The sequence below is a fragment of the Aulonocara stuartgranti genome (assembly GCF_965226115.1).
Source record: "Aulonocara stuartgranti genome assembly, chromosome: 7".
Lineage (NCBI taxonomy): Eukaryota > Metazoa > Chordata > Actinopteri > Cichliformes > Cichlidae > Aulonocara > Aulonocara stuartgranti.
This window is the reverse complement of record NC_138945.1, coordinates 49,714,203-49,735,000: the sequence shown is the minus strand read 5'-3', so window position 1 is coordinate 49,735,000 and position 20,798 is coordinate 49,714,203. Positions and strand designations below refer to the sequence as shown.

Genomic DNA, 20,798 nt, shown 5'->3' with positions numbered 1-20,798 from the left:
AAGGTAACGTGGAGGATTCGTTGTTGTCATTGTTGTGAGCTCAACTGCAGTTTGGAGAGAATAAAGGTGTTCAAAAGAGTTATTGTTGTTGATGATTTCTTTTTTGGGACAGCAGTGGAGTTACAGTGATATTAATATAATATAATATAATATGAGAAAGTGCTTTGGGATAGAACACACACTGGCAACTAATGCAAATATGTCTTTGAGGAGATTCTGCTCTCACAGTCGGTGACTCGACTGTGAGAGCAGAATCTCATTTCATAAGCCTGCTTAGACATACTGGTAATATGTCTCTCCAGCTTTTTACAGGAAGCAGTTGAACAGGTTTGGACTTGCTGGATGAGTATACTGCATGCCAGTAGGGTGGAGCACACTCCCCACCCCCAACTTTACCACTACAGCACCACAACCACAAAATTCAAATTCAGGAGTCTAGCGCTCCATCTAAACAAAGGGCTCTTATACAGATAAAGAGGTGTCCTCCTACCATAAATCAGTAAGAGAAGATACAACCTCTTTCATGACCTTAAGGTGTGTGTGTATGCCAGAGTGCTCTGGAAGGCACACAGAGTCTCCACAGACTACTACGGATCAAACCTCCATTATTATGCAATCGATTATAAAACTCAAAGCATATATGAGTAAATATCTCTAAGCATAAATGACAATCAACAATATAAACCTTACACTCACTTTCACGTATCAGTCAGTGCAAGTCCACTCAGTCTTTATGTGCAATCTGGATTCGAGTGGAGTTAACAGCCAAAGGAGACTCAGCAGCGGAAATGTGGGTGGGAAACAAAGTTTTGCATTTGCATTCAATGCAAATTATCTGGTGAGTATGCTGTGACACAACCTTTGTGTTAGTGTCTTAACAACATACATACATAATAAATATGTAGATACACACACACACACACACACATCGTTCAAGACCCCAGTTCAGACCGCAGCCTGTGCAAAGACGCCCCTGAGACAACCTAGAATCTAGACAATGTAAAAACAGTTTGACGAAAGACAGTTTAAGAAAAAGTAAGATAACACCACTACACACACACAAAGAAATACATTTTAAATTGTTTTCTTACTTTGAAGTTCATTCTGCTTCTCCTCAAACTCTACTAAAACAGACTCACCTTTACTTTCACTTGTCGATGGGGGCTCAGCAGTGGCACTGCATGTGGGTGTTTTTAACAAAATAACAGCTATCACTTCAGGCAGCCTGTAACGCCCACATTAAAAACAAAAAAAAAAAACAGGTTAGATATATGCGGGCCTTCCTGTAAGCCAGTCACTATGCTTGTTCCAGACAGGTATGTATTGGCATCATTACAGATTATCTTAGGGGTATGAAGGAGCGTAAAAAGAGGAGCATGCCCAAATGTTTTTCTGATTGATATATATATATATATATATATATATATATATATATATATATATATATATATATATATGTATATATATATATATTTTTTTTTTATATATATAATGTATACATACATATACATGTGTGTGTGAAATAAACTGCAATAGAGCAAAATATGGGTGTGTGTGGTTGGAGGATGTGCTTGTGCGTGTGCCCACGGGGGGGGGGGGGCATGAACATTTTTCTTGTAAAACAAAGGGGGGCCCAGCAAAAAAACCACTGTGGGAGCCACTGTGTTAAACAAATATGTAAGACTCCTTTCTTCCATTTGCACAACATCTCTAAAGTTAGAAATATCCTGTCTCAGAGTGACGCTGCAAAACTAGTTCATGCATTTATTACTTCCAGGCTGGACTACTGCAATTCATTATTATCAGGATGTCCAAAAAACTCCCTGAAAAGCCTTCAGCTAATCCAAAATGCTGCAGCAGACTAGAAGGAGAGAGCATATTTCTCCTGTTTTGGCTTCCCTTCATTGGCTTCCTGTTAAATCCAGAATTGAATTCAAAATCCTGCTCCTCACATACAAGGTCTTAAATAATCAGGCCCCATCTTATCTTAATGACCTTGTAGTACCATATCACCCTATTAGAGCACTTCGCTCTCGCTCTGCAGGCCTACTTGTTGTTCCTAGAGTATTTAAAAGTAGAATGGGAGGGAGAGCCTTCAGTTTTCAGGCCCCTCTTCTGTGGAACCAGCTTCCAGTTTGGATTCGGGAGACAGACACTATCTCTACTTTCAAGATTAGGCTTAAAACTTTCCTTTTTGCTAAAGCATATAGTTAGGGCTGGACCAGGTAACCCTGAATCCTCCCTTAGTTATGCTGCAATAGACGTAGGCTGCCGGGGATTCCCATGATGCATTGAGTTTTTCCTTTCCAGTCACCTTTCGCGCTCACTATGTGTTAATAGACCTCTCTGCATTGAATCATATCTGTTATTAATCTCTGTCTCTCTTCCACAGCATGTCTTTTATCCTGTCTTCCTTCTCTCACCCCAACCGGTCGCAGCAGATGGCCGCCCCTCCCTGAGCCTGGTTCTGCCGGAGGTTTCTTCCTGTTAAAAGGGAGTTTTTCCTTCCCACTGTCGCCAAAGTGCTTGCTCATAGAGGTTATATGATTGTTGGGTTTTTCTCTGTATCTATGAAGCGCCTTGAGGCGACTTTTGTTGTGATTTGGCGCTATATAAATAAAATTGAATTGAATTGATTTTTGTGTTTGGCAACGTTCTCCACCTCAGCACTAGCTTCACAGCTCCAACTGACATCTGCAGAGTATTTAGAGCATGAGGTTTGTGGCATTTGTAACAATGGAAACTGAACATGAGAAGGGTTCTGGGTTGGTTCCAGTTTGCATGCTTTTCTAAGGAAGCTCTGGTGCATTCATGCACATTCCAGGTGTACTGTGCGCAGTAAAAATGACTCAACATCAAAATACCTGCCAAGTTAAACCTGCGAAAGCCTCAGCCTAGGACACTCTCAAACTTTATAGCTCTCAGCCACATGCCTCTAAAGCAGGGGTGTCAAACTCAAATACACAGTGGGCCAAAATTCAAAACTGGAACAAAGTCGCGGGCTAACATTTATATTTATTGAAAAAAAAATATTCCTCCAGATATAAGAATGAATCTTTTCTTATGGACTCAAACAAGTTTTGCTGAAAAACTGAATATGGAACAAGCAAAGCTTAATACTAAACAATATATATATATTAGCTGTATAATACCAGTAGGCCAGCTCTAATAGTAATTTGGTATGGCTTCGGGCCAAATTTGGCCCGCGGGCCAGAGTTTGACACCTATGCTCTAAAGCCTGTTAAATTATCATTACCCATGTGACATGAAATCATCTGAGTTGCTGTAATAAGTGACATATGGAGACACTCTGACCTGGGACTCTACAAACTGAAGCTGGGTCTCTCCAAAGTGAAGCTGTTAGGATATTAGTTTGGAGTTACACTTCGTGTTTTCATATTAATTAAGTATGACTGATTTTCAAGTTTTGGATACATTGGTACATCTACAATCTAGGTGACTGTGGTTTGGGTTCATAAATGTATGAGTCTCCTGAGCTTTTCAAAACATTGAAACTACAAAGAAAAAGTTCATGTGTCACACATTTGTACAGTTCAAATGGCGCCATCCCCTGGCCAACACTTACCAATAACTTATCAGCAGAAAAAAATAATTAAAACTTTCAGTGCTGTCATTATTGACATATTCTTCAGTAAAGCTGCTACACATAATCACAATCTAAACACAAAAAGTACAGCTCTGTTCCTCAGCAGACAATCCAGAGCTGTGCCCTCATATTTGAAATAGGCAAAGACCATAGAAGATACAGCCCTGTTACCCAGGGAGAAAAAAATATAATGGGGGAAGGGATTAGACTGTTCTTTTTATATGATCAATTCTTCACTTCTAGACAGTTTGAACACTTATAATTGTGTTACCTGCAGCGTCTTGACAGGGCTGGGCTCAGTGCCTTTGGATTGCAGAGGTGGAAACAGTGATGTCATATTTGTGAGGGTTTGACTTACAGAGTACATGGACTGTTTTCAAAATGACTGGTTATTGCAACTTCACCATGTTATGGCAAAAAGGGAGGTAAAGGGATAAGTTTCATTTTAAAAATTCATTAAAGTTTCCCCTAAATCCATCAAGGTCTCCAGTGACTTTCTGGTTGAAAATTAACCTCCTTATCAATTACCAACTGCTACATAATGTTTGTTTAATCAAAGTAAACAACTGTCATGCTACCCTTTTCTGATTATTACTGTACTATAACCTTAAAGTCCTCTTAATAAAAAAATTAAAAAAAAAATCTAAATTTTAACATACAAATTATAATACTATTTGTGTGAACTCATGCCCTACCTCCAGACACACCCCTGCGCTGAAACTTTACAGCCAGGTGTCATTCTTCCACAACTTGCAGATATGACACGTACAGCTTGAGCAGAGAACCTCTATTGCTTTTAAAACATGCTGCAAATAAAGGAACCAGTGAAAACCTGCTACGTCCAGACAAGTTGAGGATTGTTTTCGTAAAAGCAATCATGATCGTTTCTTTGAAAAAGTACAGGAGACAAAGGAAGACGGATGAACTTTTAATTACAAATTCATTCAATATAGGCACAGAACAGATGAGAAATATTTTCCAGTACAGACATTAATAAAAGAAATCAGTCACATTCAGATCAGCAGAAAGTTCACACAAGCAATTCAGAACAGTGAGATTTAATTTAGACAGTTACTTTTCATCATTACATGCTTGAAGTTGCATTACTCTTAAAGGTCAGATTTATTTTATCAAGTTTCCCACTTGACTGAAGAACGTCAGAATTCTTATGTCCCAATCTAAAAACGTGCAGAAAGACAGTTTTAGGGTAAAGCAATTACAGCCCCCCCCCCCCAAAAACAAACAAAACAAAACACCACACCATCAAAAATCAAATAAACCCCACACTAAACAGAAACAAACCTGGGTTGTTAAGGATGAAGGTTAAATCCATGTTAGTGGTAGTTTTTGTATATAAAAAAGGCACAAACGACTGTTTTAGTTAACATTACATCTTTTAACTTGCTCATCACCGCATACCCACAATGATAACACTGACCAGTGGTTCAGTCAAACATGAGGAAAGAAGACAAACAAACAGACAAACCCACAACGGATCATTGCTCATACTGGGGGGGGGGGGCAAAGCAGCAAACCTGTGGTTCATGACAAATCCAGATGTTTTACCAGCTTAAATTGAGACTCATCATTAAAGCAGATACCAAGTATCATCCTTAATGCAGATTTCTTTCAAACTTGCAATGCTTTTTTAAAATTTCAAGCATCATAGCTTAGTAGTACATACAATGTGAGGAATTACTGGAGGCTGGTTTGGTTAATTAGCTTAATGCAATCAAATCAAAATGAAATGAAATGCTTTTAAGTGCCTGTTAAACTCAGGTGGTCAAAGCAAACAGTTACTACTCAAAGCTTAAAAAAAAAAAAAAAAAAAAACTGCGGTATTATCATGGTGACTTTATTGCAACCTGGTTGTGGTGCAGCTCACAATGCACAGTGCTGACAATTTAGAGAAATAAATTGCTTGGAAAAACTGAATCAAAAACCAATTAGCCACAACAGTAAAAGCTAGATTACTTCTATTTTGAGCCTTTCCTGATGGATCTAATATTGTTCCATTTCAGTAGTGGTCAGTTATGACGCAAGTGCATTTGCTCGCTTGAAATTTAAGGCATCACATCTTAGAGGACGCGGCGATGGCAGCGGCTCCTGGACGGCTGTAAACATGCAAGGCAGCGTCCTGTAAAACACAAATTGAAGAAGAGAAACTCAAAAATGAGGTCAGACACTTTAATGGGCAGAATATTACTGTAATTACAATGTACTACTATAAGTACTTTGACACCAGATAAAAATCCATCCACACGTTTCTTCTTATTTAACACCTCAGTTTCATACCATGTCCTCTTACTTTAAGGTCAGACATCCTTTGATTATCTGTATCATCTAATGAAAGTCTTATCGATTGTTAAATGCTCCTTTCTAAAGAAAAAAAGAAAAGACTTTTGGGAAAGTCTCTAAAGATATTTAACTGTGAACCAGTGTGGCTAATGAATGAATGAAATTACAACTTGCACTGGATGTATGCTGTATATAAACACACAACTAGGGCTGAACGATTATGGAAAATAATCTAATTGCGATTTTTTGCCCCAATATTGCGATTGCGATGCGATTATTTTTTAAGGTCTTTGTCTTCTGTATTATTAAACAAAGACAAGCAATACATCATATAGTATGGCCAATACTATATTACATTAATTTTAAACTGTTCTTTCCTGGAAGACAGACCTCTGTTATGATGACATGAGGTGATGCATGAATTGATGACTGACATTTTTATTTAACTTCTTCAATCACAACAGTATATTTGAACATACACAATAGTTTATTTTTAGCTTACAAACATCTGAGCATAAAGTGCTGACAAGGAACCCTGGTGTAAACATTAAAATGAAAGTCAGTACAATGTGCAGATTGCAGAAATATACATAAAAAAAATCAGTGGCTTTACCACACTCAGTTTTTCGACATTTGTGAACTACTAGACAGTCATTCAATTAAAAAATAATATTAAATAAATAAAACTAATAAATAAAAAATACACACATCTTACTGATCTCTGCAGTCAGTAACATTACACATAAAGTGCAAACATAATAGCAATTGTATAAACACACACACAAACACGCCTTTAAAGTTTAAAGGCGTGAAATTGGACGGTCTAGTTCTGATTAGCGTCACCGCTGTCTCGGTGGAGTTTAATAAACTCGGCCGTCTGCTTCTTGCTATCTAAAATATAACCAGACACTGGTGTAAATTCTCGACTGTCTCATACTTCTGTTTAATAAGTTTTCTGTTTGACGTTTAGTCAGCTGTGTGAAAACCAAGGAGGAACCCACCCGGGGGATTAATAAAGTTTTATTTTATCTAATCTAATAACTTTAATCTCAGCCAAACCGATTTACTCACGAACAAACAAAACACTGAAAAAAGCCCAACAATAACATTTTTAGGTTGTCTAAGTGACTTATATATTACGTTTAACCCGAGCAGCGAAACTCCGCGGTGATCTGAAAATGACGTGCCGGGAGTTGTGCCGTTCTCGGCCGCATCAGTAACCCTCGAGCTCCCGGCTAGCTGTCGAGCTGGTGGGTAGCAGACGCCTCTGAAAACGTCGAAGCACTTTTGCAAATATGGGATATCTTGATAAACCGAGCAGATATTTGATGTTTACACAACTACTTTCTCGCCTGAAAATATGTTAAAAGTTTATTTTGTGACCCAGAAAGATTAGTATGAGTAATTTTAAAACTTAGTAGCGGCCGCCATTGTTGGAAACTGGAGTTTGGCTGGGCCGCGCTATGAATTCTGGGATATGGTAGTAATTTGGACAGCCTTCGGCGCGTCGCTGTGACGTAATCGGTCTACAAATGCGGCCTCAGGAGGATGCAGCCCATGAATTTGGACATGTCCAGAGTATAATCGCAGCCTTTGCAGTTAGAAAATTGCACTTGATCATGTCGCGATATTATCGCAAATGCGATATATCGTTCAGCCCTACACACAACTAGACAAGGCCCGTTTACCTTCTTTGCCTCCGCATTGTACTTCTTGAGAAGAGTCTCAACTCTGTTTCCATAGTCTGGATGGGCAGCCTTCAAATTCTCGACCTGCAAGATACCCAAGAAAAACATTACAGTCCTGGAGGATAGCAGGTTCTTCAACAAACAAAACACACATCTTCTTCGTCTCCCCATGAAAAAAAATAAACAGATTACATACTGTAAATAGATTACATTTACCAATAAGCACAACATCTTTCCTGAAACCTCACATTCCAAAAAGCAAACTATGAGCGACAGCAAAGTGAGAGACTGTAGTGCTTGGACTCACCATGCGTTTCTGGATGAAGAGCTGGGCTCCTTTCAGGGACCCTGCCATGTTCTGGCAAAGTCTCTGTCGCTCCTCCTCATTCAGGACCTGAGTGTAGAAGGTGCGAACCTGCAAAAAAAACAGGTTTATTCTCCAGAGGAAAAAGGAACTAATCAGAAACAGATTTTGACTCAGTCCTTAACTGGATTTCCAAGTTCTTAAACAACATCTTATAACATACAGCTACCGTTTGTTACTAATAAGAAGTGGCCTTAGCTACAGTTGTGTTCCTTCCAAGATGAGGCCGAAGAAACCAAACGAGTGCAGTAACAGGAAGAAAAAGCCACTAAAACTAAATCTACATATTTCCATTACCCTTTAAAAAATGAGCAACAATTTCATCTTATCATTCGATCCACTGTTCATATTAAATACAGATTTATGCAGCTTTTTAATATTATCAAATCTGAAATTGCCTGGGCCTCAGACACTCTGTGTCACACGCCTACAGATCCTGTTAAATCATCATTACCTGTGTGACATTGTCTTCATCTGAGCTGTTGTAACGAGCAACATCTGCAGACACTTGGAACTTGGACTCCATAAACTGAGGCTGAGTCTCTGGGGCACTGAAGCTGTTAGGGTAGTAGTTTGGAGCGCCACCTGGTGGTCAAACAAAAACACTGGTGAGGCAGTGAAGGAAAGAAAGAAAAAATTAACAAAGACCAGATGTTTGTGGAAAACCATAATCAGTGACTATAGTGATGACATACGTTATTCACACATCTACCACTGTACAATGCATGAAATGTAGCGATAAAATGTTTTATCGCTAGTTTTTACATTTTGTGCACAATGTAGATGACTGTGGTTATGCATGTAAGGTCCATGTTATAAAATTATTTCTAATTATTTTATATAATAAGGGTGTTTTTGGATGACTAAGATTTTTTAAAACACCATCACTGATCGTCTGCTTCAAAGGTGATATGCACTTGTGTATGTGTCCCGTGTATAATAACAGTTAAAAATAACGGTTAAGAACTCAGTATAAATAAACTGTAACACTACCTGGATTAAAATTCCAGGATTACTCAAGATTCATTTCTGAGCCACAGGTACCAGACCTGATCACGTCTCACCTTGGTTGTCATGCATGCACATCGGACCATCACGCTGGTAGTTGGCCACACGAGCCCTGAAGGGGCAGTTGACAGGGATCTGCAGGTAGTTTGCTCCCAGCCGGTGACGATGCGTGTCTGGGTAGGAGAAGAGGCGACCCTAGACAAAGAACATGGAGGACAGAGCTCAATACCAACCTAGCTTTTCTTCATTCCCCCCAGCTTGTCAAATCTGCCATAATGTCACCTGCAGCATCTTGTCAGGGCTGGGCTCGATGCCTGGTGGCATGTTGCTTGGGTCAAAGGCCGCCTGCTCCACCTCTGCAAAGTAGTTGACTGGGTTCCTGTTCAGAACCAGTTTGCCCACAGGGATCAGTGGGTATTCTTTATGTGACCAAACCTGCACCGCGAATAAAATTTACAAATCACAAAAGTCATCTGTGATTTTCAAATGAGCACGTCATTATTTAGAGACAACCTGTGATAATATGGACGTTTTTGGAAAACAAGTTACCAAGTCACTGCACATTTATGTCACGTATTACTTTATAACTCAGATGTTGTCTGTTGTGCAGAACTGCGGTACCTTTGTAAGATCAAACGGGTTGAACCGGAACTTCTCAGCCTGCTCAAAGGTCATGACCTGGATGTAAAAGGTCCAGGATGGGTAGTTTCCATTAGCAATAGCATTGAACAGGTCTGCAATTCCATAATCTGGGTTGGTGGCTGCCAGGCGGTCTGCCTCTTCCACCGTCAAATTCTTTATTCCTTGATCCGTCTAAAAAAATTTATTTAAAAAAAATGAAGTCAGAGATGGCAGAACACACAACATAACAGCTAATAAAGCTGACCTCAGGCAGACCTTATAGTGGAATTTGCAGTAGACACGTTCACCATCGGCATTGACCAGTTTGAAGGTGTGAGAGCCGTAGCCATTCATGTGACGGTGGCCATCAGGCAAACCTCGATCGCTGAACAAGAAAGACACCTGCACAGGAGACAAGACGAGACCATGAAAACAACTACAAGAGTTTCTGTCAATAATGACTACAAGTATAAAGACAGCGAGCAACAGTGCACAGAAAGACTTACTTACTTGAAAATATTCTTTATCCTAAATGTGTATTTTAGAAACACCTCAGCTGACATGACATAATATACTAGACTTTTCAGTATCAGGCTCAGCAGCATCTACCTGATGCAGACTCTCAGGCCTCAAACTCCAGAAGTCCCACACCATGTCAGGGTCTTTCATGTGGGTTTGGGGATTGCGCTTCTGGGAATGGATGAAGGATGGGAACTGCACGAGATTAAAGATGGGACATTAATATAAGACAATGTACACTTGACTGATATTAGCACAAGTGTTGTGAGGAATGTGTCTCTGGTCTTAAATATCTTACATTAGGAATAACAAGCTTGGTTTATTTCATACGCCCTCGGGTTAGATATTTAATGTTAAAAAATAAAAAAAGACACAAAACTGAAAAAGCAGCCACACTTAACTATTTCCATGTTAGAAAAAAAATGTACTGCTGTAATACTGCAACTCTGACACAAAATTATAAAAACCTGTAACATTACGGTCTGCCCAGACACATGCGTCCCTACACCCACTCACCAGCATGGCATCCCTGATGAAGAAAATTGGGGTATTGTTGCCCGTCAGGTCCCAGTTGCCATCTTCAGTGTAAAACTTGACAGCAAAACCTCGAGGGTCGCGCACAGTGTCTGCAGACCCAGACTCTCCAGCTGGGAAAATAAAAAAAGTTCAATTGATATTTTACAGACAAATCATGAATTTGTATCATTATCCACTAACTTAGTCTAAAAGACAATGTCCAGCATACAAATCGACTGAAAGTTCACTGTTAATGTCCTTTCTAATGTCACCCAAGTTGAGATGTTAAGAGCACCACTTGCCAACACAGGGCCAGCCTGCTTATAGGTATCAATCCTTTACCAAATACTCACTTTTACTCACATTTCCATTTTCAAGGGATGGTTTATGACTCATACAAGCATGAAACACTCAATGTTTTAATTGTCCATATTCTCCTATGACAGCATTTCAAAACTGTTTAGCACGCATGCATTTTCTCCCCATATTTTCACGAGCTTGTTATCTGTCTTCAGCAGACATGAACATGCTGTGAGAAGATTAAGGCTTCATATAATTGAGGGGGTAATTTTCTTATATATATTCCTGTCAGTTGAAATATAAAAAATAAACAGGATGTTTTTAAGTCAAGTCCAAGTTCTGAGGCAAATTCCATCCTATGCAAAATTCAAAATAATAAATGCAAATTATTATTATTATTTAAAAAAAAAAAAAATGAAATATGCTAAAGGAAGATGGGAAGAGGCTGAATGGGTTTGTGACGTAGCAGCTGCTCAGTGCAGTCCAGAGGTGCCACTACAGATGTTAAAAGCAATAGACTATGTGCATGTTAGCATATGCTACTTCCGGTGCAGAAACTCCTGTGGGGAGCTTTGTTTCCAGTGTCCTATTCGCACCTTGTTTACGGTCCAAAACAAGTTAAGCAAATGAATGAATCAAGCGGCGATTTACATTTCTATAGATGTCTTGGGCATTTAGCCAATATATCGGTAATGGATGTTCATCGACTTGTTGATATTTTTTCCCCCGCGCCTCAGAGCAAAAAGAGAAAAGGGATTCAAATTTTATATTTCTCAGTATCTGTAAACAGCGGTCCTTCGTTTGTCGCGGGTGTTATATTCTAAAAATAACCAGCGACAGGTGAAATCAAGTAGCCAATTTTATTTTTTGACGGTGCAAAACGTTTCGTGGACATACAGTACTGCATTTCAGAGTCACACTGCTAGCAATCAATGCAGCGATTCTGTACTGTACAGGAGAGACGTCACGGAGGAGATCGTCTGCAGCGATCAGGACGCAGGACACAATGTGATGTTTAAAAAAAAAAAAAAAAAAAAAAAAAAGCATGCAAACTTGCACTAAAAAAATCTGCGAAACAGCGAGGTGAAAGGTGAACCGCGTTATAGCGAGGGACCGCTGTAATTTTGAAGGTAAGTCACAACATACCCTTCGTAAATACTAATGTATAGAAACCCTTACCAGCAATCATTCATTTTTTGTGTGGCTTTTTTCACGGTTTGTTAACATGCTGTGTAGGTGTGTACTTGACTAGCTGATATCAACATAACAGGGAAACATCTGGTTTGACTATTCTTCACCTGTAGTTTGAATGCTGAACATTTGCCTGTTTAAATCATAAGACCCGTCACTATACAGAGATGTGCTTCTGAATGTGGACGATGTGTCTTCTGCAGTAATGCAGTTCTGCTTGTGTTGAGTGATGTAAACAACTGATCATCTAAACGCTTTAAACGTCAAAATTGATCATTAGATTTTTTATGACACAACAGTGGTGAGTGTTCCCACCTTCTGCTCTTTGTAACTTAACGCGATCTTTCCGTTTTCGAGTTTTGGACATGATTGTGGAGTATATCTTCGCAGTAGCAATTGACCGCAAAGTAAAGCTACCGGAAATGTACAACCCCACATCCGGTCTCAAACCAGGAAGTTAGCATTTTCTCGTGCACAGGGTCTATAGTCCAAACAATCACACCAAAACTGTGTCGTCATCAACAACAACAACCACCCCCCAATAAGCAAATCTGTAACCATTAACAAGGCGAACCCATGAAATCCTTTATGGTCGTTCTTACCCACAGTGGAGAAGCGGACAGCAATTGGTGTAGTCTTGCCGACATGCTCAAACACTTTGGCTTTGCAGTAGCGAGTGATGTCATGAGTGACCTCAAAGTAGCCAAACGCCCCTGAATAATGGAGAAAAAATGAAAATAAATACAAATTTTAAAAGACATGTCTGCTAATATAAGCTTCACAAATTTTGAGTTCTAGTTTTTACTGCATTTATCATGGGAACAAATCTAAGACTCTTGAAAGTAGGCCAACAAATAACTTGTTCAATGTCTGTCCAAAGTCTGAAGCCCTGATCTGTAAAGCCTGTAAAGATTAACAATTGTTCGGAGTTAATCCACAAATAAGAAGGATCCACATTTCCTTTTATACTTATTTTTTTGGTTGTCTTGTTTTAACTTTGTAATTTAATGCAGTCATTTGTAGCTATCTGCCTGCACCAGAATACAATTCTTGACTAAATTTGCACATAAATTTGAACACTTTCCAATGTTAAGGATCAGACCAATGCTTGATCTCAGACATAAGTGCACCACATGCCTGCTGTTAAGACCTTTTAAACACTGGGAGTCGTTGGTGCCAGGTGCTGAATATGTACCTTAGTAACTCTGCATCTGTGGCATTCTAGTGCATGTTAAATGGCCAGTGTTGAGAATACACTGCACAGTGTACAAAGTGTTGTCACCAACAAATTGAAAAGTTGTCCTATCCATTAAACTTTATCATTTTGAATAATGCATTGTCGATGTCTAGATCTCAAGCTATGATTTGCCTACTACTTCAGGCATTAGAACTAAGAAATGATTCATGTCTGAAGACTTTATAAATATAGAGCTAATCCCACGGTGAGTCATTTTAGCATTGTATTTGTGGATGTAGGTGGAAACAACCAAAAGGCACAAGACTAATAATATTGTGTAACAAAAAGCATGGCAGCAGTCATAACTGCTACAAAAACAATGATGTCAGAAATTACACAAACATTTTTGAATGATGTTGACCATAGATAATGAATAAATTAATTGAAGCCTTTAATTTTTTTACTGCCAGCAGGAAGACTTAAAAGAGTGTTACTTACCAAAACTGTGTGCGAGAACCATTGAGGGGCTCGAAATGAAATAAATATAGTGGGACACTACTTCTGGCCATACTGCTTAGCCCTAAGTGTTGGCATAAAATGTCTAGCCATCCTATTGACCTGAATGGCAACAATTTTTACGTTTGGCTTTCTTTACTTAATTACAAATATTCCTTTAAGAACGCAAAGCGTTTTTGTTAGCCTGTTAGTCAGCGAATATAAATAACAATTTTTTTAACCTTTTCTTACACACGATCAGCAGTAGTTTGTGTGCACTTTTGCACTGCTATAACAAAGGGACAGCAAATCGGATATAAAAAAAAAAAAAAAAAAAAAAAAAAAAAAGAGCATCATGACTACAGCACAATGCCTTACCTGCCCCTTTGGCATGGACCACTCTCTCTGGGATTCGCTCACGGTCAAAGTGGGCCATCTCATCTGTGAAGACAACATCTTGAACCAGCAGCGGCCCTCTTGGTCCTGCAGTCTGCAAGTTCAATTTGTCTCCCACTGGATGGCCACCGCCTGTGGTCAGCACATCTGGTTTCTGATAACAGATGGATAATAATAAAAAAAACAAAAAACAACGACAAAAAAAAAAAAAAAAAAAAAAAACCCCACAAAAACAGAAAGCATTAAATATATCTTGATATAAGACTATAACAAAGACTAATGCAATACAGCTGGTCTTTCTTTAATGCAATTTTAACCTTATGGTTATAATGAAGAAACAAAATCAGTGCAAAATACTAAGTGGCTTAACATATTAATCAATGAAATCATCTTCAGTGTTTGACATTACTCCTGCATGAGCCTTAAACTGTTATAATAACTCATTGTCTAAATGAACGCCCTTAAAACTGGCACTTTTGAAAGAAAGTATCTATGAAACTAACAAAGATATTGACAAAGTTGCAAAAGCAGTTAAAAAAGGCAGACTGCGTTAAGCATAAAAAAGTGACACGTGTATACAATGGTGCAGTTTCGCAGGTGTACTATCATAACAATAACGCTGAAACTTGAAGCTGCTATGACGGCATGCTTTTTGTCTTTACGTGACTCTCAAACATGCTCAAAACAGCACGAATAAAAACAATTCTGCGACATGAACTTGGTTACTTTACAACGGCAATTTACTCTAATATGCCCTAGTTATATATAGATAGGAGGGTTGAAGTTCAAACAAATAACCCTGGACCCACTTCTTATCTTCATGGTTAAAGTCTCTTTCACGGCTGTGAAAAAGTATAAAGGACTAAATACGACTGTATGATAAATACTTAAGACTAAAACTACACTAAAAACATTAATGTAGAGACTACAGGACATGAGCTACAAGCTAGCTCTTAGTTAGCCTGTTACCCCTGGACGACCTTTCACCCATTTCCAACTGTGGTAGCCACCGCGGAGTAAAATCACTTGATATAACCCAATGCATATACAGACCTGAGAACCTCGATTCGCCTTCCATGTCTTCATTTGGTCAGTAGCTTTATCTCTGTCGTCAGCCATCTTCACAATTCGGTGCTTAGACCACACACTGTGCAGAATATGTTGCGCACAAAACACTGCTATCGTTTTATACCTACGCCAGAATTTCTTCCTGGACAGTGCCCGACGTTGCTCCGCCCCCCTGCGCCTGCTCCTGACCCACTTACGAGACTGAAGAGAAAGCACCAAACCAAAAACAGGCTGCTGATCGTACATAAATCTTTATGCAATGTTTAAGTGTGAAAAACCTTTATCTTTCTAACCTACTCACTAAATATTCACTTTTAAACTGAAAATGCCGTCCTTTATTTGTAAGACAAAAACAAAATAGCATGCATAAAATAGATACCTTATCTGAGGACACGCCTTAATGTTTACCGTTAACGCAAGCAAATCACCGAACAGCATATTTCCTTATTATTATTATTATTATTATTATTATTATTATTATATTGCAGCATAACTAAATTGTAAAAGAGTAGAAGAAAAAGGTGGAAAATGGCAAAAAAAAAAAGAAAAGAAAGAAAACCCAATTTCTGATCTTTGAATTAATGTCAAAATTATTGAAATGTTCACTTGCACTGTACTGTTTATTGTACTTTCATTGTAGTTTACATGTTAGTACTTTTGCTTTTAGCATCTCACAACCTCAGTTAAGAAATTATTGCAATGATTTACAAATCTTAAACACATATTTTAGTCACACATAGAATAATATATATTTGCCATTTTAAGAAATATACGTAACAGATCTGAAACAAACAAGCAAAGCTAGAGCAGGGCCATGTTCCACGCTGTAGCTTCCCCTTTTTTTTAACGACAGTCCATAACAGGGTTTTGCAGAGATGTTTGAAGGGGCGGGTGCTAAAAGTTAGAAAGGGGCACATAGAACCAGACAGAATAACAACAACCCACGTTCATCAAGAATCCAATGTGGAATCGAGTCATACTGTATCACTGTCATCAGGTGGGGACAATGCAAAACGTAGCCTATGTTTACCTGATAGGGTACAATGCTGTGAATGAATTGCTGCTGCTCCAGCTGCTGATAGAGCTGGGGAGCAGGGTTATGTTGATCTGAGGCTGTAGACATTAAAAAGTCCATAGGAGAGATGGTAGCTGATTAAACAAGTGTTATGAGATAATCATAAAATGTAAAGATTGATGACAGTGCTCGGAACCATAAGGCAACATTGAAAAAAAATGTGGAAAATAAAGTGACACTGAAATATTAGTAAGGCAAAAGACAGGGGTTGTTCTGGTCGGGTAAGAATGCAACAATACAAAAAATGTAACAGAATAATTTGGCTATAATTTGCTAGAATATGTTTTTGTCATATTTGAAATATAAATCTAATACGATCTGTTTTTAAATGTATTTTCTTTAAAACAAAGTGTCTTTTTTGAATATCGTAATCCATAATTATGTGGATATGCATATAGATAGTTTTTAGTGAAATATAAGCCCCCTATAAAGGCAGGGAAAAGCCCTGTTACTCACTTTAAAACAAAATTTGTTCCCTAAAATGGTGGACAATGCTACAGACACATGACCTCTTTACCCAGTTATCTAGTGGCTAATTACCACCACCACTTGTGCAATTAATGAAAGGACAGGTCATGTTTTGTTGTGCAAAACAGGACAGAAAGACAGGGCAGGAGAGGAAGAAGAGAGGTTAGAGTTAAAGGTAAGGACTGCTCATTAAAACTTACATGTGAGTCCTGATGTTTTTAAGTTAGATATTTGGTTTGTACATGTGACATTATGTTTTTTCATATTGTGAAATCTGCTGCAAATCAAACTGAGGTAGACTAACTATGCTATTTAAAGGCTGCATGAAAATCCTCTGCAGTTTTCTGATGGATAAACAGGTTACAATGCTGTACTGTGAGGGATTTAATATCACTGTACTGGGTCTGCGACTCAGTATTGCTCTTTCTGACTCTGTAATTATATTATTTGATTATTGTCATTCATAGTTTAAGTTTTCTTTAGTTCTTAGTGACTGTAGTCACTTCCCCCTTTGTAGTTCTCTTAGCATGTGTGTAAGTCTCCCTGTGTTACTGCTTTCAGTGTTAGCTGTTCCACCTTTCTAGTTTCTCTGTGTTGTAGTTCTCATTTCCAGTGTTTTGTTTCTAGTTCTCATGTTCTGGGTCTAGTTTGGGTTTTAATTATTTATTTATTTATTTATTTATTTATTTATTTATTTAGGACAGTGCATGTTAATGAACATAAATGTAAAAAAAAAATTACATGAATGTAAACATACCAGATTATAGCCAAGGGCTAATTTCCATCTGTTGTCCTTAAGCATAAAAATAGACATAATAATTCATAAAAATTATTATGTCTGTAATGAGTTTAGGGATGGGTATCGAAAACCGGTTCTTGTTGAGAACCGGTTCCCACTGTTTCAATTCCTTGGAATCGTTTGCCACTTTTAAAAACGATTCCCTTATCGATTCCAGTCGCCCCGAATGACGTCATCACGTTGAGTAGCGTCTTTTACCCAGTAGGAAACACGGCGCCTGAGCGGCACAAATGCTCAAAAGTTTGGTTACACTTTATGAGAAAGGATGACAACAGGGCAACGTGCAATACTTGCAAAGTAGAGATTTCATCAAAGGGAGGAAACACTACGAATATGCAAAAGCATTTGCTCAAAAAACACGCGATTGCTTTCAACGAATGTCGTGTTTTTGATCCGCTCCGGACTAGTGAAGCTCAACCCAGCAGCAGCGGTAGCGTTTCCACGTCCTCTCCCGTTAATACCGCAGGTAACTAATCAATTAGCATTGCATATTATGTTAGCGCAATTTACCTTATTACAAAACCTGCTATTACTGTGCGTTGCATTTAGATAACCATGATGAGAGAGACAGAGTCTGGCTGGCTCAGATGCTGGCAGTTCTCGCTGCAGTCTACCGGTAGCGTCTCCTTTCAGGCCAGAATAGACGAATGTCACCCAGCAGTGTCTAAGTTTGTGGTCAAAGGCTTGCACCCATTTGCCACAGCAGATGCCCCCGATTTCACTTTGGTAAGTGAATGTGTTTAATTGTAGGTGTAGCTGAGATATAATGTACGAATTGTGAATATTCTCAAAACTGTATTGTACATAGGTTATACTTTTTTATTGTGTGAACTTTATTTTTGTGGAACTAAGGTTCCGTGTGTTATTGTTGAAGTGGGACATTAATCAGTGTAACGCCACCTGCGGCCACATTGCGGGTGTGGGGTTTCCTAGCCAGAGCTGTACGGACTCCACACTGGGTGAGGAGAAGCCTGCTGCCACTGTGTGACACTGATTTTGCTGCTGCACTCTGTTTTATAGGAATAAACCCTGTTTCCAGCCAGTCTGTGTCTGTTGTCACAACGCAGTCGACCATTTCACATCTGCTACATAAAAGTGGTGCCGTGACCCGGATGCATCTGATCAGCCGCTGCCGATCGCTGAGGTTGAGCTGAACACTTCCGACACCTGTAATATAAGTAAAATTATTCTGTGGGTCAGCAAAAAAATTTCCAGTGTTCTGTTAGTAGGCATTTCTCCCAGTTACACCTGTTAGAGTCTAACTGAGCCGTGTTTATTTGTGTTGTATTTTTCTGAGTGATAGGTGTTTTTGTATTCCTTTTGTTTCTGATCCCCTTTGTAGTTATTGCTAACCTCTTGTAAGCAACATGGCTGGTAGGGGCCAAGACTCCTTTAACCTTTTCACGCCAGTCGCTGGGAGAGGTTGGAGACTGTCTGGGGCAGATGAAATGAGAGACAGGTCTATAATGTCGCGTGATGAGCCAGCAAAGTCAGATGACATTATTCGAAATAAAGCTCATGAGCACCAGTCCTCAACCCCTGCTTTGAGCGACGACAGCACACACAAAGAGCTACGTGAGCTCATTGGTGAATTGGGAACCCAGATAGGTGAATCAATCGCTAGCCGGCTACTATCCAGTCAAGTCCCACTTGGTCCAAACCAGACAGCTCCAGCCGAGTCCCCCAAAGTTAAGAGCCCTGACACCACTCTCGACCTCTCCAAAGTGAACTTAGTGGTCCGACAAGATATCAAAGACCCACCTATGTACAGAGGTGATGATGCGGATAAGTACTCTGTTCATGAGTGGATAGACATGATGGAAGTGTACTTAGAGAAGAGAGGGTTGTCTAGAGCCGTGCAGGTGGATGAAGTCTTAAACCACCTCCTTGGCAGAGCTAAAAACATTGTTAAGGTGGGTTTGAAAAGTAACTCATGTTCTGGTGTAGTGACCAACCCTGAGACCATCTATGCCATACTCAGGCGTTATTTTAGTGATAGTCCTGGCTCCTGTCAACCACTGGCTGACTTCTATGCCACCCAAGCAGTTGCAAAAGAGACCCCAGTAGACTATTGGGTGAGGCTTAATATCGCTGCTGAGGCAGCTGACAAGCATTTACAGCGTCAGGGAGGCAAAATGGAGAACATGGAGGCAGATATAGCCATGATGTTTATCAGAAATTGTCCTGATCCCAGCCTGGCCTGTGTTTTCAAATGTAAGGCCATCAGTAAATGGACAGTAATGGAGGTTCAGGAAGCCATTGATGAACACCAAAGAGAGTGTCATGCAAAAAAGAAGAGCCTGGGCTCTGCCAGACCCCATCCCCTCCTCGTGGCCACTGCGACAACCACAAGCGAGTCGCCTGAGTTTGAACTGAACCATGCCCAAGTAGGTACAGTAAAATGTTCCCAGGACAGCCCGGGTAAGGCTGCTGGAGCTGCCGCTTCAGACCCAAGTGCTCTAGACCGCGTGCTCAGTATGCTGGAGAGGGTGTTAGAGCGCTCCAACCAGCCTGTCCACCCCGTAATTAGACCACAGCCTCTAGCCTCAGCCAGGTTCCCTTCGTGCCAGGTTTGTGGCAATAGCTCACATTCCACGCGCACTCACTGCATGAGAGAGAGGAGATGTCTAGGTTGCCTGGAGGTTGGGCATCAGAGGAAAGACTGCCCCAGAGCAGCTGAGCCCATTACCCAGCAAAATAATCCCCAGGGAAACTAGGGTGCTTGCACTTGAGAGGGGACAGTGTGAGCGAAGAGTGTGAAACCCTCAATCCCAGTGATGACATACAGACTGTATACAAAGAAAGCCTGAAGTGTGCCCCACCTGGTACTGTTGTACTTTCCCAGAATATAGTAAGACTTGATGAGGCAGACAGCCTATTTTACACGAATGCATTGGTGAATGACAAAGTCTCTTTGCAGGCCCTTCTTGATACAGGTTCCATGGAGTGTACCTTGAGCGAAGAGGCGGAGCGAGAGTTAAAGAGCGCTGGGGTCGCATTGGAATTAAGCGACACTCGTACCGACATTGTGCTAGTGGGCTGTGGTGGAGTTCAGGTTAAACCCAAGAGTATATGCGAGTTGAAAATGGAAGTGTATGATTGTACGTTCAGAGTGCCTGCCCTAGTGGTCCCCGGTCAGAAAGATCAGTTGATTTTAGGGACAAATGTTATCAAACACCTCCTCAGACACTTCAGGCTGTCCCCCCAT

At 39.8% G+C, this 20,798-nt stretch overlaps 1 protein-coding gene and 1 long non-coding RNA gene across 3 annotated transcripts in view; both read right to left on the bottom strand.

Moving 5' to 3' along the window:
- The window catches only part of LOC309711678, a 1,289-nt gene extending 72 nt beyond the window's left edge, over positions 1 to 1,217 (bottom strand). The window contains exons 1-3 of one of the 2 annotated variants that reach the window (XR_014278064.1): positions 1,140 to 1,217; positions 697 to 847; positions 1 to 44 (exon numbers count right to left, since the gene is read on the bottom strand). The exon at positions 1 to 44 is cut by the window's left edge and continues 72 nt beyond it. This is a non-coding gene — a long non-coding RNA (uncharacterized lncRNA). Of the gene's footprint in view, positions 45 to 696; positions 848 to 1,091 lie in introns of both variants that reach the window. The other variant, XR_014278065.1, reaches the window with a different exon arrangement.
- A 3,302-nt stretch (positions 1,218 to 4,519) lies between these two features.
- Positions 4,520 to 15,448, bottom strand: LOC309711065 (catalase). The gene is made up of 13 exons (XM_082541071.1): positions 15,234 to 15,448; positions 14,163 to 14,334; positions 12,715 to 12,825; positions 10,622 to 10,752; positions 10,196 to 10,300; positions 9,863 to 9,988; positions 9,587 to 9,778; positions 9,248 to 9,400; positions 9,022 to 9,160; positions 8,412 to 8,542; positions 7,901 to 8,008; positions 7,594 to 7,677; positions 4,520 to 5,744 (listed from the first exon to the last, which is right to left on the bottom strand). Exons 1-13 carry the CDS (start codon positions 15,297 to 15,299, stop codon positions 5,679 to 5,681), a joined length of 1,584 nt encoding a protein of 527 aa, XP_082397197.1. The 5' UTR covers positions 15,300 to 15,448; the 3' UTR covers positions 4,520 to 5,678.
- Between the last annotated feature and the right edge of the window lie 5,350 nt (positions 15,449 to 20,798).